This window comes from Schistocerca serialis, chromosome 2, assembly GCF_023864345.2.
Source record: "Schistocerca serialis cubense isolate TAMUIC-IGC-003099 chromosome 2, iqSchSeri2.2, whole genome shotgun sequence".
NCBI lineage: Eukaryota > Metazoa > Arthropoda > Insecta > Orthoptera > Acrididae > Schistocerca > Schistocerca serialis.
Window position 1 is genome coordinate 314,182,649 of NC_064639.1, and position 23,112 is coordinate 314,205,760.

Here is a 23,112-nt window from a genome sequence, read left to right on the forward strand (position 1 = left end):
TGGTACTCAGCAGCAGTAGTATGGTTCTGAACCCCTGACCGACAAATACCAACTTTTTATGAATTGAGAGCAGGTTGCAGTTGTGCCTGATGCAGTCATGCTTCAATCATACATACTTTATCTCAACTTCACTGGCCTTTCTGTGCCAGTCGCTGTCAGCCATTTGGATTTTGTCCCACTTGTATCATATTGTACTGTGCAATCGACCCCCCCCCCCCCTCCCATGCCCCCTTTCCTACATCTTTCTACTGCTCTCTGTAGGTCACCCATGTCTTTTTTTATTTCTTTCTTTCTCTTTTGTTTACCTGTATTCTCACTCTTGATCGCTAGACTTCATTCCAACCACTGTTATGATGGTGATTGGTGAGTAACAAAATTATGAGTTATGTTGTGGAGGTCAGCTCATTTGCAATTACTTTGGGAGATAGTGCATGAGAAGTTACTAAGCCAAGAAAAGACCAGGAGTCGCAGGAAGAAATCAGATAACAACTTCATGTTTGGATTGAGATTTAGGCGTTAAGTAATGGTCTCCAAAGCATAATGATGCACATATTTAATTTATAACCAAAGAGTGAACAGCATGCTTAAATTTAAAGGAGTCAAGAAACATAGAGAACTTTAAAAACAGCAGGCTACTGTTAAATTTAGATAAAACAGTAAAAACATAATATGTGAATGTAGGCTTTTCCGATATGTACTGCTGATGAAATCTACTTGGGCTTCGATCTGTGTTATATTTTAACTAAAGTTCAGTGTTGATCACAACACTTATGTCTCAATAACATAGGTGACTGGTTTCAGTTATATTTCTATAACCATCTTCAGACCCATGGCTTCCTTGGAGGATGGTAGGCGGAGCTCTCCTCAGCTGCTACGAAGTCAACTGATGCAGCTGAGTAGAGCTCTGCCTACCATCCTCCAAGGAAGCCATGGGTCTGAAGACGGTTATATAAATATAACCGAAACCGGTCACCTATGTTATTGTGACATAAGTGTTGCGATAAAGACTGAACTTTAGTTAAAATATAATACTCTGTTGATCACTGTTGCCAAAAATGTTTACCAAAATTTCCATCTGTGTGTTCAAATTCTGTGACATTTTGATGAGTGTCATTCTCATCATCTTATGGTGAAATGTAGATGGTATGCCCATGCGTCATGAACACTTTGCTAGAAGATGATAGCACTCATTGAAACATTGCGGAATTTGAACATGGCTACCTGGATGGAAGCCAGAGGAGATTTCCTCTCTAAATACATTTATATGTATATGAAAGGATGAAATGGGGAGACAACAGTTAATGTACAAATGAGCAAATCAAATCGGAGTGATCCAGTACGAATATGCAAAATGATGGACATAGCACAAGTGATTCAAAGATATGGTCAGTCTGGCAAATTATTGATTGACAGGAATTTATGAAATAATGAACTTAATAACATCATTGGGACAAACTCTTCTGCATGACACATTTAATATTATATTCAAAATTATTGAAACAAGGAAATTACCATCAGCTAGAAAAATGTAATGGTACCATCACCAAAGGCACAAATTGATACATGTGTGACAACAAAACTATTTTTCATACTCATAAACGGTCAACTAGAATTAAGCAGAGAACAAGAGAAACCCATTAACAGAGACTAGACAGTGCTCGAGTTAGCATCAGAAAGTATAAACATATCAGTATTATTCCGATTTTTCACTAAAATAGAACGGTGCAGGAAAAAAGGTACTGTCATGACATTTCTGGAACTAGGGAATGCCTACACCTACACGGGGTAGAATAATATGTTTTAAGAGGATGGACTTAAAATCAAATTCAGATGCACTCAAAAATAATCTGCAGTATCTATGCTAGAAGTAGATATTCAATCAAGAGGCAAAAACTGGTTTTAATAAGGGTACTACTTTCTATTGCGCATTTCAAATTGTAATACACGGTACGGTACCAGTACTTCACAGCATATAATAAGTTGTGGTTGTTTAAATAACCAGGTAATCTTCTCTTCTCCCTTGTCTTTTCTGTCTCTCTACGGTGTCTGCATTGTTACAAGGGCTTTGGCAGTGTTGATAACAGTTGGTAGCCTGATGTCCTGCCTGACACCTTAAATAATTACCTAATATCAGTGATTATTAGACCTGCTTGGGTAATCGCACACATTGAAGTGCTGTTTCTGGGATTCAAGACGATGAGCCTGTCTATGATCTAATCTGCCTTGCGGATTAATGACAAGGGCTACTGAGCGAGCAGCCTGAATGTGTTTTTAGGTGGTTTCCCACATCCACCTAGGTAAAACTAATCTGGTACCCATATCCCACCTCAAATATGTGCTACACTAGTAGTCAGGGATCATTCTCACACTAGAACATGGAATTCACTCCAGACGCCGACAGATGGAGCACACATATTCTGTGCCATGGAAGTGGTGGCTTCAGGAAGGGCTTACGGCCACAATCTGTTACCAACATTGCCAAACAATACCGATCTTGTAAAGACACACAGTAAAAGGCAATGAAGGGGGGCAGGGGCAGGGGGGGGGGGGGGGAGGAGGAGGAGAAGAAGAGACTGGTGATCATTTGGCTTTCCATTTTGATAAACTCTTTTAACACAGGCTACTTCTGGAAACTGCAACAGGATTGATTTTTCTGATAAGGGATCATAGTAGATTAAAACTTTTAAAAAGATGTTACTGTTGCTGAAGACTATTGAAAGTGTGGTTGTAAAGTTTTGATTACTGATACCTCAAAAAGTAAAGTTACATAATTGTTTTATTTGTTTGCTAGTAAAAGTTCCCAGTCCTGGTAGACACTAAAGTCTCCCCACTGAGGTGTGCTACTATGGAAGCCAGCATGAAGGCTCCCCTGACAGCAAGCGACAGTACTTTGGTGCAGGGATTTCAGAATGTACCAGGACTGCAGACTTTTATTTGGAAACTTACAAAAAAAAGTACTATGAAATGTTTTTTGGTTTAAAACCAAATAACTATCCTCATATTCATTTTTAAAATCTGCTATTGCAGTTTTGTCATCTAGCCATTTTCAGGTGGAATGCAGTGAAATTGTGGAAACAAAGTTTACATAGTTTCACTATGTTCTACTTGAAAACTGATAAAAATCAGATTTGCAGTTGTGGCTTTTAAGAATAAAAACTTTTTAACTGTCAGATGCTACCAAGATGTCTTTTAAAAATATTTAAAAAGTAAGTCTTTCTCCCAGACACTGTATCACGAAACAAGTATTGGAAATTTTGAAGTCTTGCACTATTAAGACATCACCTCGTACAGCAGATGTGAAGTATAGGAAATTTCAGTATTGGAAATTTCAAAATTTTGCCCTGTTGGGACATCACCTCATGCAGTAAATGTAAAGTACAGTTGAATAAGTGAATGTTTCACTAATACTCTTAGTAGTCAAAATACTAACAACCACCTCAAAAAATGTCATTGATTGTTCTTCTTTTGGTGCCTGTCCAGTTACGATGTTGGCGATCATAATGGCTATTCTTCTCTTGGTGGTAGCAACATGCAATATTTCTGTTGAGACATATTGAACCAGCATCTAAGGTTGTTAAATAAAGATATTCATCTTCTTCCAGGACCTCTCTTGCTGTTGATTTTCTCGTGAAGTATGTTTTGTGGCAAATCATACATATTTTTATTGTGCATGCAATGTCCTAGATATTGCAACTTTCAGCATTTCATAACCTTGATTAATTTAGGTGTTGTGTTCATTTTTCTCAAAACTTCCATGTTTGTCACTGGATTCAAGGTATTCTCAGGATCTGCCTATGAATTGACAGTTCAAAGGCCTCCAGCTTCTTCTTCTTCTTCTTCTTCTTCTTCTTCTTCCTCTTCTTTTTATCAAGGTTCATGCCTCTATCCAATATAGCACACAATGTATATAGCAGTGCAAAAGTCTGAGTTTTGTTCTTAGAGCTAGGTTATGGCTTTTAAAGACAGCACTCATTTTCTGAAACACACTTTTTTCTTTCCTGATGTGAATCTCGATTTCTTGCAAGTTACCCCAATTTTCATATAAAATGGTTCCAAGGTGCATATATTGTTACACCCTTTCTATAGATCTCTGGTTTATGACCAAGTTCACAAACCCCCCCACCCCTGCGGGCATGGAGGTTAGAATAGGCCCGAGGTATTCTTGCCTGTCGTAAGAGGCAACTAAAGGGAGACTCTCACCTTTCAGCCTTTATGTGATGGCCCCCTGTGGGGTTTGACCTCCATTTTTCAAAATTTTCCCGAATAGCGACCCAGTTGGGGAATGGCGCCTTACATGGTGCATCGTGTCCGTTGTGCATTGAGATTTTTAGCCCACTTTCTCGTCATTGCCATCCCACTGAAATGTTTGGTGGCACCAGTATTTAAGAGGCAGAGGTCGAGTTGGGACAGTAAATTTTCGACATCTCTGCCACGGCCAGTAAGCATGGTGCTACCCCACAAGGGGTGATGGGCGTTAGAATTTCACAAAAATACGAAAGGTTTAGGGAGTTGATCAATCAGTGCAGCAAATAAGTTCAGGGGTACCGCACCATCTGGAGGGAGATATACGTTGCAGACAGTGCATTCCTGCGTCGCCCGTATCCTGACAGCCACAGCTTTAAGAGGATTTTTAAGGGGCGCAGGTTCACCACATACAGAGTTCATGACATAAACGCAAACTCCACTGGACATTCTATCTATTACATATGCTACGGTTCTTGTAATATCCCCTGTAGCTGCGAAGGACAGGGGTCTGCATTGCCAGGAACCAGGTTTCCTGGAGGGCACTGCAGAAAGTAGGTGTAAAGCTTAACAGTTGCCATAACTCAGCCAGGTGGTGGAAAAAAACCGCCATAATTCCACTGGAGGATGAAGAATCATGAGACTGGGAAGGCATGAAACACTGAATGAGGCAGTCTTACTCCCTTGGTTTTGGGGGTCTTCTTTCTGGATTTCTCTCGCTGATCCTTGGGTTTCCCTGGCTGGGAGGGCTTCACTGATTCCGTCTCTGGGATGGAGGATGATCGTGAAGCCCTACGATCACCTGCTTTTGGGCATTTCGGCCACTGGCGGGTGTCATCTTTCCCACTAGCAGATACCTGGGAAGGGAGTGACTCAAGGGGGGGGGGGGGGGGGCTACAACTGTTCTCGTAGCAGCGGCATAAGAGGAGGTCATAGCCACAGGATGTAAGCGCTCAAATTTCCTCTTAGCCTCAGTGTAGGTCAGTTTGTCCTGGGTCTAGTATTCCATGATCTTCCTTTCTCACTTTACAATCCTGCAGTCTGGTGAGCAAGGGGAATGATGCTCTCCACAGTTGACTCAGATGGGAGGTGGGGCACATGGAGTATTGGGATGGGACGGACGTCCACAATCTTGACATGTGATGATGTACAATGGGAAGACATATGGCCAAACTTCCAGCACTTAAGCACTGTATTGGGGGAGGGATATATGGCTTGAGATCACAGTGGTAGACAGCCACCTTGACCTCCAGTAATGTTTCACCCTCGAAGGCCAAGACGAAGGTGCCAGTGGCAACCTGATTATCCTTCGTACCTTGATGGACACACCGAATGAAATGAACTTCTTGTAGCTCTAAGTTGGCACACAGCTCATCATCAGACTGCAAAAGAAGGTCCCTGTGGAATACAATACCCTGGACCATATTTAAGCTCTTATGAGGCATGATGGTAATGGAAACATCCCCAGCTCATCACAAATGAGTAATGCCCATGACTGGCCAGAGGATGCCATTTTTATCATGACTGACCCCGACCACATTTGGACAAGCCCTCCACCTCCCGAAACTTATCCTCTAAATTTCCTACAAAAAACCGAGGCTTCATCGAGACAAAGGAGTCCCCACTAGTTCTCGTACATACGAGGTACCGGGGCGAATAAGGTTCGCTGCCGTCCTTAGCCTGGCGTTCCTCCTCGTCCAGATTTAAGTTTCTGATGGTCACCTTAAATTGATTCAGGATAATGCTGGATGGCTAGTTTCCTTCACCATTGCTCTCCAACCCGCTTTACCCTGTCTCTAACGACACTGACCATTAAACCCTAATATTCCCTCTTTTTCTTTGGCATTTGTTAAGCTAATGTTACTCAGTTTTGGGGGCAGTGGTATTGTCCTTATTTTCAGGAAGACTCCTCAGATTTAAGGTTTTTGGAATTTTTTTAATTTCTCTAAATCACTTTCGGTGAATCCGAGGATGGTTATTTTCAAATATCCAATGTTCTGCTCCAGACTTATTCAAATGAAGCTTGCAATCGGTGTCTAATGATTCCATCAATTACAGGACGTGAAACTCGAAATCTTCCTTTGTTGAGCTGATACCAAAGTGACATCTTGCATTTTAAAATGCAAATATGAATGTACATACTTTCCAAATACTTCAACACTTGTCTAACAAATTAAAGGTATTGTTCTCATTGTTGCATGTTTACGTGCTGGAACACAAAGTACTTAGCATTTTATACTAGTAAATGCTCATATGTTGAATAATGACTTTGTGTTGGTAAGATCAAACTGTTCTCTTAATGAGAAATGTTAGAAAGTAGGCCCAACAATAATGTTTTTAAAACCATTAATTAAAAATCGTGCAGTTTCTCTACACCAGAATTGAAATATTGGGCTTCTTGCTGATGTCTTGTAGGTCACCATTGAAAGCACAAAAAAATCTGGCCCCAGTTCTGGCAGCATTAAGTACACCTCCATCACCTCCATCTCCGAGGAGACCAGATTCTAGAGGAAATGGAGGGATCTCTTCGGGGGGCTCAACAACCATCTCTGCTACCTCTTCACCAGGACTCGGAGAAGGTGGTGATGATTCACTACCTCCCATAAAGCAAGAGCCTCATGAAGATGGAGATAAACCACCTGTTGAGATGAGTCCACGGAAGAAGCCTCGGAAGCAACAGCTGTAAGTCCACCTTGCTTGGCCTGTATTACTGTAATTATAATAATTTAATTTTAATGTGTGATACTTTTTGGACTGAAGAAATATCTTCTGCAGAGAGGTTTATTTGTAAAAATATGCTCTTCAGGTACCATTATCTTTGAGAACAGATGCAGTTCTTAGCAGAAGCAATGTGTAGTGTGTCTGAATGTTTCCAACAGAAAGTTCTCCCATTCTTGTACCAAAACATCCACAATTTCCTTAAATGATGTTGGAACTAACTGGAAATCTGCTACTCACTGTCTGCTCTAAACCTCACCACAATGGGTCAATGATGTTGAGGTCTGGCAGTTGTGCTAGCCAGGGAAGATGTTTGATGATATTCTGATGCTCCACAAACCACACCTGAACCTTTTGGGTGCAATATCATCTTTGAATATGGCAGTGTTTGGCAGCAGTATGCTAGTCATAGTAAGCGCTTCATTGCTCAGACGTTCGGTCACAGTATTCTGGACAGTGAGGGTAATTATAGGGACAGTTGAATACCATGACATAACCTCCCAAATCGTAACTGAATCTTCCCCATGCTTGACTCTAGGAAGCAAGCAGGCCACATTGTAGACTTCGTTTGGTGTTCTCTGTACATAAACCCGGCCATTTGTAGGAAACAGTGTAAATCTTAATTCATTGGACCGTACCACATCCTTTCTGTTATAAACTGTTAAGTTTTTATGATCATGGCACCACTTCTTTTGCAACTTTGTGTTGGCTTCTGTAATTAAAGTTTTCACAATTGCTCCCCTTCAATGAATGTTAGCCTTCTAAAGCACCTGTCAGTGCTTTTATCAATACCGTATTACTATAATGAATGTTGAATTCTGCAGTCACTGGTACTGTGGTAGTTTTGTTGTCTGGCCACAGTCATTTTTAATGCTCATTGTACTCTGTCAGCTAACTTCCTCTTTTACCCAATATTCCTCTTCGCTGATAGTGTTTTACCGTGTTGTGTATGCCTTCATTACCATGAATACTGTCGCTTGTGAAACATTAAACAGTTCAGCTGTTATTATCACAGACACTCCCACTAACCATACACCAAGAAGTTGCATTCTTTTTAAGTCTGAGAGATCATACATTTCATCGAGCGCTTGTTTAACCGTTGCAGAACAAAGCATTCAATACACTGACTGATAACGTCCAAGACTTGGCACATCAACTGTGCACAGCAGTGTGCCATGGTGCTAGCTTTCTACAAGACATAGTATACTGTGTGGTTTTTTACATGTTATTTTGTCCACCCCCAGTGATTCATATATTTTGTACATCAGAAGATCCTGTAACTTATTTTCTTATAATAAAATTAAAATTCATAACAAAAGAATTTTGTTGTCCATTGTACTCATCACTTTTTTACAAGTGATGATAATCTTATGATGTAGGATGTTGCATCATAAACATAAAGTGTCATAATAGTCTTGTTTGAAGCATAGACATTAAAACATAAAAGTGAGACATTTGTGGCCCAGTGTCATTACTGTATTTTGCTCCTTTCATACTGTTAAGGATTTAATCAAATATTCGTTCTAAGTAGTTAAATTTCGGCTGTACATATTAATCGGAGTTGTCCGTATTTTTGTTGTTGTTAATATCCAGTTTTCTGAGTTCATTCAGTAATTATTAGTGGTATAATAACGTAATGAATGTATTAGTGAAATGCTTCTGATGATCAACTATGGTATCTTACACCCCTATTGTTTTAATTGTGTTGTGTAAAAAGTAAGCCACATTTCTTAATGGAATTAGCATTGAATATGAAAATTGAATTGTGTATTTGTCACTCTAGTTTTGTCACAATAATTCATGTAGGCCTATTTTAATATTTATATTTATTGTAGACAGTATTATTCTGTTTGATTCTGAGTCATCCACACTCAGTACGAGTCGTCCACACTCAGTATCATTTTAGGCCAAGAGTTTATTGCATTGTACCAAGCATGTAATACATATTGTAGGTAATTTGAAAATTTTTTACAGGAATACTGAAACTGTTTTCTGTCACTTTTCAGAACTAGAAATGAGCTGCATGAACCAAAATTTAGTGAAGATGAAATGGAATTTATTTCTGAGGAAAAAGTTAAGAAAGAAGTTAAAGAAGGTAAGTCCTGTGTACTATGAGAATAGACAAAACTGTTAGCAGGAATTAACATAACTTTGGACCCCCTTCTCTCTCTCTCTCTCTCTCTCTCTCTCTCTCTCTCTCTGTCTCTGTCTCTGTGTGTGTGTGTGTGTGTGTGTGTGTGTTCATTCCAACAAAATGTTGTATATGGGAAAGCACAGTGCAACAATTTAAACTGATCAGTACATTTTGAGTTACAAATAAAAGAAAGTACTGATGATACTCCTGTTAGATACAGTAGTGAAATGTAGACATAGAAATCTGCAAGGACTGTGATATTCCATATTAAATAGTGAAAACATTTTTACTTACTTTTGAAACATCACAGAAATTTCAGTGAAACCAGTATTTGATAAATCCTTTATCCAAAGCATATCAGATAACTGAATGCTATATAGACGACTTTTTGGAGACTATTGCTTTGAATGATTGTAAGTGTTTCTACATTAATCCAAGTCAAAAAATGACAATGGCTTTGTGTGACAATATGAAAGGGGCAACTACTTACTATGTATCATGTCATGATAGAATGTACATTCTAGCACCTATATTTGTTTTGTAGAACATTATTTTTCTAATGTTAGAAATGGTAGTATCTGGCATTTTGTTTTGTTATTATTATTATTATTATTGTTACTACTACTACTACTATTACTATTATTACTATTTCAAGAAACATCCGGGACTAAGGGTTTGTTTGTAATTTTGTGACAGTTAAAACTTCTTGGCTCAGTTTAAGATAATTTGGGCTTGAGGAGGCCCGGGGTTTATGAAATTCTGTGTCACTGTGGAAAGAAGTATATTGGTCAGACTATTCGAACTATTCAGGACCGGTGTGTGGAACATCATCGGCACACTCGGTTGTTCCAGCCTGAGAAGTCGGCAGTGACGGAACATTGCCTTAACGAAGGACACAGGATGATGTATGACAAGACACAATTGATCTCTCCTGGTTCTCGCTATTGGGAATGTGTTCTTAAAGCATCCATTGAAATTATATTATCCCGTAATATTATTAACAGGGATAAAGGTTTTCCTCTAAGTAAGATATGGAATCCGATTTTGTCTGACATTAAACAACAACGGTCTTCTTTTCGATCACTGGATTCTTCCAACTAGTGCTGTTGTGATTTATCATTTCTGCCGTCTTCTCCCACCAGCACGCTGTGTGTCTACTTGCCGCCAGGAGGCGCTGCCCATAATCTCATGCATGTGCGATGCTCTGTTCATGGTGTATAAAGGTTTCCGTCATTGTAGCTGGAATTCAGTTCCGGTGAGGCAGTGCACTAGCATTAACTCACCTGAAGATGGTGGCCAGCTGGTCCGCCGAAATATTGTCTGGACGACGACATGATCCGGCTGCAAACCTGTGAAGAATATCAGAAGTTATTACGCCAGGAAAGTCTACGAAATCAGTTAAAACTTAATATTGTGTTAATAATGGCCCGTGTTTGTACCTAAAACTAACAAAATATAAAGTGCCCTTAAAAGTTTTCTGACACAATTGAATGCTACTTCACAGAGAATTGGAGAAACCACTCTTCCTTTTAACTGAAATGGCAGCCTGTTCCTTGCATGACAATTTTGTCACTGCATGACAATTTTGTCAACAAAGTCATTGCTGACAGTGCCTGCAAATACATTTGGGAGTTAGTGTGACTCCATTATATTATGTAAATTTTGCTGAAGATCTTGCTGAATGAATGTTTGTGTTTAAAACATTTGATTCAATGAAGTATGTCAAATTTTGCTAAATTTTTTGCTCGTGTAATAACTGTCTGTGTAGAACCTGGTACAAACTGGTATGTAAAATTTGGTCTTCATAAAAACACCATTATTGACTAAACATAGAAGTATAATTGTGAATTTCTATGTTAAATTTGTTTGCTTAGTGAACAATGACTTGCAAGACTGATCTTCGGCACAGTTTGTCAATGCAATCAGATTCCTTTCCGTTTCATGTGTAAGGATGAAATTAGGAACATCTTGATTTTATCCGACATAAGCTTTAATGCAGTTTTCTGTACATTATAAGGTTTGTTCATTGTACAATTTCGTTTCAAATTGTTTGTGTGCTTCTAAAAAGCAAAAAATCAAGGGAATGGTTGGCACTCAGTTCAAATTGTTATGTTGCATAATCCTTACAATGGAACTTTTGTTCATCAGATGAACATTGAGAGCTGTATTAATTCATTATAATTTATAAAACACGAGTTAAGAGCAGAAAGCTAATTGCATTACATGTGGTAGAGGTATGGAGTGGGAACAAATAGAAGGCCCAGGAAGTAAGTTACAGAAAACTAAAAGAGAATGAAGAATAGTTACTGAGAAGAAGTGCTGGGACCAAGGAAATTACAGAAAACGATTAACGCTTATTAAGACTAAGTGGTTGGCGAGAACCAAGGACATGTTGTAACGCCAATTCCCCCCTGTGGAACTCTGTGAAAGAAGTAGTAGGGGGGAGGGAATCCAGGTGATGTGTGTGGTGAAACAGGCACCAAAGATTTCGACTGCCATGTTGTAGACAATGCTCTACAGTGTGACACTTGTGACATCGACCCTGTTTCACAATACATACCATCTTTACTGACTTTCTTGGAACTCCACAGATGGGGACTGGTGTTACATGCCCTCGGTGTTCACCACTCAGCTGGATTAAATTATCATTCATTATCTTCTCTAATTTCCTTGGCCTCAGCAGTTTGTTTCAGTAACTACTCCTTTCTTCATTCCATTTTAGTTTCCTGTATCTTTTTTTGTATCTCCTTTTCCCCACTCTCCCTCTACCACATATAATGCCTCTAGATCTCTGCTCTTATTAACTCTTGCACAATGTTTTTCCAGTAATATGTTTTGCTTATTACCATACCTTCCACCTTTAAGCTTTCAGATTTTTAAATGTCTTCTGGTGCAGTCCCCAACTATCTATCTTTCCTTCTCATTCCATTTTGTAAGTCCCCCCTGACCCAGGATTTTGGGCGACTTTTCCTTGACTCTCCCCATTTCGTAAACCTTGCCAGCCCTTTTCCTTCATCCTCCTTTGCTTTCCCTTCAACCCTTCTGCTAGAAGTAGAAGGAGAAGAAGAAGAAGCCACTGACTCTGAAAGCTTTAACATTTCTTTACTCTTTGTGTGTTTTCTTGTACTCTGCTAGATGAACAGATCTTTTTTATGCATCCAATTACAGTATCAAACACTGAACAATGGAAAGTCAAGAATGGATTAATAATAATAATAATAGTAGTAGTATCATGAAAAGGGTAGATTGCTGATTGCTACTCACCATGTAGAGATGTTGAGTAGCAGACACACACAACAAAAAGAATGCTATAGTCTATAGTTTTTGCCCACAGGCAACCTTCTGAAGTGGAAAGCACATACACATTCACCACTCACAAACTGTCTGGCTGCAGCAGCCAGAGAAAGTGGTCTCTCTCTCTCTCTCTCTCTCTCTCTCTCTCTCTCTCTCTCTCTGTGTGTGTGTGTGTGTGTGTGTGTGTGTGTGTGTGTGTGTGTGTGTGTGTGGTGGGTAACAATTAACCTTTTCATATTATTATTATTGTTGTTGTTGTTGTTGTTTTCAAAAATTGATCATTTTTATTCAACTAAATACTTAGGAATTAAAATTTGTTCAGCTGCCATTGGAATGCTCACAAAGATAATGTTGTGGGAAAGGAAAACCAAAGACTGCATTTTATTGGCAGAACACTTAGAAGATGCAACAGGTCTAGTAAAGAGACTTGTCTTCTGCTAGAGTACTGCTGTCCCATAGGATTTATGGAGGGCATTGAAAAAGTTGAGGAGGCGGCAAGCTGTTTTGTATTTATTGCGAAAAAGGGGGGAAGAGTGTAACAGATATGATAAGCAAGCTAGAGGCAGTCATTAAAACAAAGGCAGTTTTCGTTGCAGTGAGATATTTTCACAAAATTTCGATCACCAACTTTCTCTTCTGAATGTGAAAATGTTTCATTGCCACCAACTAACATAGGGCACTTAAGTGTGAATTGCAAGTAATTGTGTAAATGTAGAAAATGGCATAAACAGTGGTGCACACTTCTTATTTCATTGGCAGCATGGAAGCAGTTCTGTGCTGACATATATAGGATGTGTGGTGTGTCACTGTTTTTTCGATTCAGTAGTAATCCAAAACACTTGTCAGAAGATTGGATGGTATGCTGGGAGGCAAGAAACCAACCAACTTATTAAAATTAGAAAACAATGGGAATAGTCAGCGTACAGCAAGAAACGTAAAATTGTATGTTCAACATTGCAATTTTAGCAGGTGTAAAATGAAAAAGAAAGTACTGTATGTAATTTAATGAAGTTTTTTTTAATGAAAAATGTACTTTATGCAAGAAGCTTAAAAGATTGAAAAAGTGGTAACATTAATGTAATACCATTATGCTTTGCAGCCTTGTTATAGTCTAGCAGTCATCTGGAATTGAATGTTGTATGCTAATAAAATATTGATGAAAACTGCTCTAAGCCTGAAGTTGTTATTACATAATCCAGATGTTATGATCATTTAATTGTCCCTATGTATTATGTAGAAAATGAGTCAAAATATTTGTGTGTGTATATATATGATATATGCATTTTTTCAGTGGCAGAAGAAACCGAGGAGAGAATATATATTCCAAAACGTCCTCCAATTTCACTTATCAGCAGTTACAGGCAAACTTGGAAATCACGACATAATCATTTTCTACGGTATAGTGATGTGAAGCCAAAGGATGAAAGGAGACCTACTGTCAGTGATTTGGCCAATCAGAAACATGTCCTGCAGAAACTGAATGGTTGGAAGGTTTATCACCTCAGTACACAAATGGAGGACATGGTGGGTCTCTCTCTCTCTAAGCAAGCAAAGATCTTCCTTTGTCTTTTTCACAGTTGTTGTCTGTTTTTATTTAAATTGTGTTACAGAATATGAATATCTAATTAGGTCTCTCATAGTAACAATTGCTCATTATAATGACCCATGCCTGCAAGAAGTCTGGCCTACTAGAGATGTTGCTATCCTGAGAACATTTGTATTTTGTAATACAATAGAGCCAGTTCTGGCTACCTATTTATCGTCACTTTGCATGCCGTTTTATCTGCTTGTTGGTTGTTGGAGTATAGCTGAGGTTAATAAACTAATAGCAAATTTGTATCTGCTGGTGCTCACGGTAACTTATAAATAACCTTTCCGAAATTTACTTAACATATCTCAAGATTAAGTTTGTCATTAACAGTGGTCATCTCTAAACAGACATGAACAGTTGCAATGTATAAATTGCTGAAATTGGAATGCTGTGATTTGCCATGATGTTTTCAGCTGTACTTAAGATTTCATCATACAGAAAGCTGTAATGAGGCATATTTGCTATTAGAAACAAACATCTAATTTAGTTTGTTCCAGAGAGATGCAGTGTTCAAACATTAGGTCAGCTGAATATCGATAACTTTTACATGTCAATAATATGACTTAATTTAGCAATAAATGACAGTCAGAATCTTACCATCTCAACATATAGGAACAGAAAAGGCTTAGAGTAATTAAAAATCCATTATATGTAGATAGTCAGAAATTCCACCTTCACATTTGATGCCATGTTATAGGATATGTGGTCTCAGTTGTATTAATATGTGGGGGTGGGGGGGGGGTGTCACTGTTTCTTTTATTGACAATTAGTGGTTTTTATCTTCCTTGCAGATGATCTTCTGGTGCACCTTGTGGTGCCAGAGCTGAAATCTCAGTAGTAATCAATAAAAGAAATTCTGATCCAGATAGTGTCTTTTTTATTTATTAATAATTCAACTGTATTTCTCATTTTCACTTAAATTGGTGTGTTTTGGATTCACAAAGTTAGTAAGTGGTCATAGTATAAATAAAACATGACTGATGTGTTACCAAGTGGAGCTGCTGTACATGTTATAGCCCAACCTTATAAACCCACCCTCCCTTCATCATTTATGACCTTTTTTTTTTTACAGGAAACAACAGATACTGTTTTCTAAGAGGATTATCAGTGCCCCATCCTGATAAACTTAAATTTAACATTTTGTATCTCGTTTTCTCTGTAACTATCCAAGGTAATAAAACTTTGCTAGGATATAGTCATATCTTACACATTCACTAATGTACTATCAAGTTCTAAGTTCGTTAGGAATCAAGATATAATTGATGTATAATCAAACTAAAAGTTCTGTCTCTACCATTGTATATCCACATAAACATAATATCATTCTCAATAAGAGGTAAAAATTTCAGAGCTTTCACTTAAGTAGTTTCTGGGATAGTTAGAAACATTTGCAAAAAGTGTAGTTTTTTAGAAATTGCACTTTCTGTTGTATTTTTGACCACAATTTCTACCTTGGAGATGCACTGTCTATCCAGTTCCTGTAGGATTGCTTCTGTAATATGGCCAGACTTCATTCCAAATCACTTCAGAAGCTTTATTCAGACTGCATTTCCATCACTGAAAGTGATAACAGCATCATTGACGCCAAACTTCAGTGATTTCAAGGTTGAAAGGCTCATTTACATTTTGAGTTTTTCCTGCAGAAATTTCTTCAGATGATGGGGATGAGCTAGATCTGTGTGTACTGTCTTTCTTACAGCTCCAACAGCCTCAGGGATGATGTTTCTGTGGATATATGCTGCCCCAGCCTCAGCTTTAAATCAGTCGGTAGAACATAAGTTATGTAGTAGATTTTCATCATTTCATGTCTTGTAGAACAACATTACTCATACTGCTTCCAGGTTGTTAGTATTTTTCCAATGGGTTGGCCATAGTATTCAGTTAGATGATTGACTGTTTTGTCAGTCAAACATCCTCTAATAGTTTTGCCACCTTTGAGCTTTTTGTTGGAAAAGTTGTGCCTCATTTTATGCAGTCAGGTACTCATTTTTTTCTGCATGTGACACACATTCTAACGTTTGCAGTGTTAGATTGTCATAAGGTCTGCTGTCAGTTATTGATGTGAATGAACTGGAATCACCATGAACAATGAATTTATAATAGTGAACCCCACATTGTTCTTGAGAGTGCTGGAGCCTTCATATTTACTCACAGTTGTGTTTGTGTAGTTGTTTTTCATTTTTGGTATCCAGTTTTGAGTGTCTGTGCAAGATTTTGACAATACTTCAACATCAAGCACCTTTCTGGTAGTAATACTTATGGCAGCTGCACATTAGTTTTAAATTGATGATCCCTCTCCTGCCATGACCTATCAAATGCTATGCAGATGTCACTATTACCATAATTTTCTTCAATTGCTTGTACTGTCACAGATTTCAGTTATTCTTTTGCAGTTATTTTTACTGTTTCTGCTAAAGCATCTGTGTATATTGAAACGTTGGGGGGGGGGGGGGGGGGGGTTGTGAGGGAATCATAAGAGCACACAGTTTTCCCAGCCCTAGGACCTTTAACGATGCATCTCAGCCCATAGAAATATCTAACGTTCATCTCAAAAAGGTTATTGTTTCTATATTTTTCAGATGTCCAGAGTTGTTTCCTACTCTCACAACTCGAACAAGAGACTTCCAAATTGAGAACTAAACCATTTCTTTTGAAGACATTTTCAGAAATTTCTCTCTCTCCACCACACAGATTACAGCATGCAGTTTGATCAAGTATTGTTTTTATTATACTTAAACATAATACTAAACTGATATCCCTGGCACTGGTTTCACTGTACACTTAAATTACTATTCACGTGCTGCTTCTTGGGATCCACTTGGGGTGAAGAACTTGTTTCAGCATTGCTTGCCCTACTCTCATTCGCTGAATTTTTAACTTCCAACTGGACATATTTGGTAGAATCTGTTTCTCTTATTTCTTCTCCTCTTAAATATTTCCTTCGGTAGAGTCAGTATTAAAGAGAGAAACACAACTCAATGAGTAACAAGTCCAAATGTGCACAACGAAAAATGTATTACACCTTACAAAACATGGATGATACCATGCATTATACCACAAACAGGAATTGATGTCACAACAACCAATGTAGCCAACCTATGCAGCTGGATGCCCACTATAACTCAAAATAAATCATTGTCTTCTTTAGCAAACTGTTCCCAGGTTATCTTATCGTAACTGGAACCTGCAGAAATTACTTGTGCAGTAAATTATTTCAAAATAAATTAAAAATACTTAGTCCTCCAAAATCAACAAAATATACATCAGATTAAAGAACTCCAAACAACAGTTTTCCTTAAAAATAAAAATAAAAGCTGACATTTTGTACATACACCTCCTTTTATACACCACTTAATGTAGTCTCTTGCCCTTACCAGTTACCTTACTGTAAACATTCTGGAGGTTGGCATAATACTTGTCTTCTGCAGCGATTGCTCCACTGTTCTTACTTGGGTGTTGTCTTTGATTTCAGTGAAAATACAATTATATTATGACCACTTATCTTTGATATTTGTTCAGTTTCATGTGCAAATACTTCATTTCTTAAACTAAACAATTCCACTTTTTTCCTACTTTCGATTTTACTCCTGGCTTTGTATTTTGAATAATGTCTACCTTCCATTGTCTGCTTTTCTACCAACCTGCATTACTTTCATTTTCCCCTCTTCCTTTTCTTCTTACTCCAAAAGATTTTTTTGTCATTTTACATAGTTTATAGCTTATAGCATAAATGAACAACTATATTATTTTTGAAACGTAAGACAGAGTCAAAATTATCTATACTTCTGTGCTTAACGGTGTTATGTTTGTTGTACTGTTGTTTATGCATGCAGGTGTTAATATTGCTGTAGTAATGTCAGTGAATGGATGTAACGTAGATCAGATAGTGAGAAGCAATGACTGTAAACATACTGCATCAAAAATGGCTCTGAGCACTATGGGACTTGACACCTATGGTCATCAGTCCCCTAGAACTTAGAACTACTTATACCTAACTAACCTAAGGACGTCACACAACACCCAGTCATCACGAGGCAGAGAAAATCCCTGACCCCGCCGGGCATACTGCATCACTTGTATTCTGCTCCAGAGAGGGAGAATGCAGTTTGGTATTCACTGGTAGACTTGCATCACAATTTGGAGCACAAGTATAACCCAAGAACATGGCTTTGGCTGCACACCATCCACCAGTGAGATTGCTTGTGGTCTACATTACGGTCCTTCCTTTTGCATCATTCATCAGGCTCTTGGATTCTGTATGGTCTGAGAGATGGGTACAGTGGGGGATGTCACAAAGTACAGTTGAGTTATCATACCTTAATGAACCATTACAGTAATGCAGATTGTTTTTGAGGAGGAGATCAAACAGCAGTAAACTGCTAGCCAGACTGTAATCACCCAGTATTGCCGCCGTGGAAGAAATTAGACCCAGGCTGCAATGGACTAGGTGCTGATAACTTCACTTTAGTACACAAAAGTACCTAGACCAGAAAATTAGATGAAATGGAGGTGTATGATGAACAGCACATGACACAAAGATCTATCAGGCAAGGTGCTGATGCCAGGAATTCACAGCAAACATGAAAGCCAATTCTCACAGAAACAGTTGTTATTAAGCAGTAATGCACACCTACATGTGGCTCAGCCCATCACTGAAACTATGAGCCTTCAGGGAACTCATGTGCTTATACAACCAGTTCAGTCCAGATCTGTTCATAAACTTTTCAGGTCACTAAAAGTTTAAATAAATGCTTCACGGAGTTCTGCCACATCAGAGTTTATCAGTTTCCAGCTGTTTACAACTTTCTCCTTTGTCACAGTCAGGAAGATTTCAGTAGGCCATTGGGTACTTACATAGGCTAAATTATGTCACTGAGGCATCAGGGAGTCGTGGCACTTCCATATGCTATCAGAGATTACGTTGATGTGTATGACTGATGGACATTGGTAGGGATGCTGATTTTGTATGGTGATGGATAGCTCACTTATTTCTGTGTTGCCTTTCAAGCATCAGACGTCCATTCTTGTGCACCTCTAAGGGTGTATCTGCTGTCGCACATGCCGATTTTTACATGTAACTACTACTTTAAGTAGAACAGTGGCTACACACTTAATGGTGCGTAGAAAGTCAACAGAGAACAAAGTGAGTCATTCACCATCTAATGTAACTGGCATCACTACCAAATTGCCTAAGTCACAAACATAAATGTAATCTCTAGTAGCATATTGAACTACCATGACTTGTGATGTCTCCATGGCACAATTTGGCCAACATAAATATCTATCAGCCTACTGAAATATATCCTGAAGGTAATGTTTGATGAAATCATTAAAAGATAGAGACTGATAAATCTGATGTGGAAAGAATGCCATAAATCATTTATTTAAGAACGTTGCTATGAAAAACTACATTCACGCTCTGCAAGATCATTTCTGAGGTAACTGGATTGTCATTCAAGATTGAGGTCAAGTAAACAGTGCATTTATGGTTGTGTTATCAACTCAAAATCTTCATCGTGGAGATAAAAGTATATTTAACATTGGAGTATGATAACTGAAAGGGGGCTCCTATGTCAAAAAAACATTATTAGAGGTATGCATCAATAAACTACAATGATGAAGAGCAGATAATTTTTGACTTGTCACATATGTTACTGTGTTTGAAGTTTTACTAATCATGGATGTATGCATGTTGCAGTCCGAGTTGGAAACTCAGGTTTTTGAGAGGCTAACCAATATGCTGAAATACATGGAGAGGAGAACGGGGAAGGATACTGAGAAGGATGCAAATCGTGTTGTGGAACTCATCAAGGTACAGTATACCATATTAAACAAGATAGCAAGTCTCTCTCTCTCTCTCTCTCTCTCTCTCTCTCTCTCTCTCTCTCTCTCTCTCTCTCTCACACACACACACACAATATTTTTGTAACACATGCTGAATCTTTCTGAATAAGCTGAGATGTGGATAGCAGCTACTAAAATGAACAGCACATTTGAGTAATGTGTCAGTAGTTTTGATCCCCTATATAGGTGTCTTGTTTGTCTGTAAGCAAAAATCATTGGGTTTTTGGTGATTGTTGGTAGGAGGAATGATCAAGTGTAATAATAAATGTGTAAAAATTCCTGTTGCTATTTCTAAAATTCCAAAAGTAATAAGTCCATCTCTGATTTCTGTATAAATTAAGTAATTTATGTATTAATTAAGCTTTTGACAGGACAGATGATAGATGCAACTCTGCCTTAAAAGGTTGAAAGATAATGTGCGTAAGAATGCGTTTGCAAAATCAAAAGTGCATGAATGTAATGATGTATCAGTGCGCTCGATTCTCTGCTGCTGCGCCAGTCATGGGCTGTTGAATGGTACTCATTATGTAATGAAATGTAGAAAAAAGAAATTTGTGTATTTTTCTGCTAGTGTCAATTCAAAAATTGGTATAATGCAGGAAGTTTTAATGTGTCAGTTTTAGGAGATGGGTGTTTTGAATCATGACTGCACCAAGTATTAGTAGAGAATGGAAGTGAAATACCTTGTTTATAGACACTGCTAACCTACATCAGAAATAATTATACAGTAGCCAGTACCAAATATTTTGTGTTGAATATTGCTCGTTATTTCCTTTCCTTGTTTATAAAGGAGTGAAGAGAGTAATCTTGGCCCTTCATGATGTTTCATTATGACTCTCTCAACACCAGAAGGGGTTGGTGATCCCTATGACTATTGGTCAGTTCTGTCTTCATGGAAAAACAGGACAAGGGTGTAGGCTGTCTGCTGTAAGAGAGGGAGGCGGGGATTATTTTCCTCTCACTGCTAATCATCATAATTCTAGTTTGTTTACACTCCCAGCCTATAGTGTCTGCTTTCTGCAATGTAGCAACCAGTAAACAAAACCTGTCGGCATATTTCGATCAGACCAAAATTCTTCCCTTAAAATGCCAATAGTTGTTTTCAGTTCTACTTCTATGATAAGTACTTTGGCAGTTCTTATCTGTACCATAGTCAAGCATGGCCTGTATGCCTGTGAATTCCCAAAAAATGTTGAAAACATTTCTACAGATTTTTGAATTGTAAAATTGGGCTGGGAAAGAAAAACAATGTCAAGAAACACCTTAAATCAGAGAAGCATTCTATTCCTGGTGGGAAAATGCTGCCTCTCAACAGGAACAGTCATTTGTTGAAAGTTTAGATAGAGCCAGAAGAAGACAACAAGCAAAGACCATTAAAAAACTTTTGAAGTTTTTGCAAAAAGGAACATTCCAGTCAGAAACCTCCCCAATCACCACTTTTTTAACAACAAATTTTGAAGCATGGAGGTTACTTCTTCAGACATGTAATTGACAACCTTTTAAATTTGTAGTTGTAATTAAAAAAAATACATGTGAATTTGGCAAAAATAGATACGAATCTTGCCAAAAAATAGATGCTATAATTTCAGATACCTAAATTTCTGAACACGATGCATGTCACACTTAATAGCAAATGTGTGCCCCATCTTTCAAGGACCAGAAGTATGTTCGTAGTCCGCTGTGTGACTACATTGTTAACTGGGACATTGTGATTGTACTAGCATGTATTTTGTTATTGTTATTTTTGTTGTGTAGTCTTCAGTTGGGGTGACGCGGAGCAAAATTAAAGTTACATCGAAACATGAGACTTTCTGAATTTAATGCTCAGTCTGCTAGAGTTATTATACTGCAACTGTCAAATCTCCATGGGGCCACCTCTTGCTTCGAGGGAGGTGTTGTTGCACGTAAAACTTCCTACTTAACTGTCTTTGGGGAGGTGCACAACATCACAACATTGTTGTGTCCTGATACTTACATAGTGTACATCCGCCATTAATTTTTTTGAAGCAAAGATCCCCCCCCCCCAGCTTCAAATGACCACCAATACTTTCCTACATTTTGATCAAAATAAGTCAGTTTCCATTTATTGTAACAGAACTATGCATATGGTGAGATGTATAACGAAATGCTTAAAAATATAAGGAAGTAAAACAAAACACACATGCATTGTACTTCTGTCGGTGACTTTAATATTGTGGAAGAACAACGTATACTGTTGCAAATAATCTGAGCCATTAAATCCCTTAAAGAAATATGGACTGTCTCGTCCAAGCATTACACACATATGCTTGAAACATTGTCCCTTATAAGCCTCCATTTGGAATTTGTTCCAAGAAACAGCTCACCCATCTTATTTCTTCCGTCATGATATCTTGATGTCAGCTAACAGGGAATACAGAACAACTAATAGGAGTAGGAGCCACTCTTGGCTACAAATTACATATAGGTATGTCTGAACAAGATCAGAAGCACATTGTGAACTGACATCTAGAACCTCACTTTACAAAACTATTTTGGTAATGCCCTTATGACAACATTCTATGCTAAGTGGAATTAAAAGAAATACATTATGGGTTGAAAACTGTGTGTGTGTGTGTGTGTGTGTGTGTGTGTGTGTGTGTGTTTGGGGGAGTTGAGTATTCTTGTCAGTAAACTTAGCCTGATAGTAAATTTCATTTGTATAAACTGTAGCCTTCTTGTTACTTCTATTTCAGAATTTTTTACTGGTGTAAAATGGGGAAACAAGGTTATTGAACAAAGAGAAACAAAACTCAGTATATGATGCAAAGTTCAGGAGCATTAAAATAAGGGTGATGGGGGAACTGAATAGTTGAAGATAATGATGCAGAAATTGAGTAAACTGTCGCAACAACTGAAGACAAAGAACAACTATAACGGATATTAGTGATCAGGGGGAAAATTATGGAAAAAAAAATAGAAAATTGGGTACTTCAAATTACAACCTCAATTGTGTTAAGATTGTCGCAAATAATTTTCCTGAAATGCTTCACATCCTTTTATGACTACACTTGGGACAAATACCTTCAGAAACACTTTTCTTACCATTGCCAGTGTAGAGTGTATGAGGGGCGTTCAATAAGTAATGTGTATGAGGGGCATTCAGTAAGTAATGCAACGCCACCCACCCCCCACCCCCCAGGTCAGTCCCACTCTTCTGGGTACAAAACCCCATTTTTCAGCATGATCTCCATTCAATGCAATGGCCTTACACCTGCTTACTGGGAGGACCTGTATGCCTGCGTTGTACCACTAGTGGTCAAAGCTGGAC

The 23,112-nt window shown here is 38.2% G+C and overlaps 1 protein-coding gene across 5 annotated transcripts in view; it reads left to right on the forward strand.

The window, feature by feature from the left end:
- The window catches only part of LOC126457104 (mucin-5AC-like), a 100,352-nt gene that overhangs the window by 72,416 nt on the left and 4,824 nt on the right, over positions 1–23,112 (forward strand). For 4 of the 5 annotated variants that reach the window (XM_050093140.1, XM_050093143.1, XM_050093141.1 and 1 more), the window contains 4 exons: positions 6,658–6,924; positions 8,967–9,055; positions 13,680–13,912; positions 19,678–19,791. In XM_050093140.1, coding sequence (XP_049949097.1) covers positions 6,658–6,924; positions 8,967–9,055; positions 13,680–13,912; positions 19,678–19,791 — 703 coding nt within the window. Of the gene's footprint in view, positions 1–6,657; positions 6,929–8,966; positions 9,056–13,679; positions 13,913–19,677; positions 19,792–23,112 lie in introns of those variants that run through there. The other variant, XM_050093145.1, reaches the window with a different exon arrangement.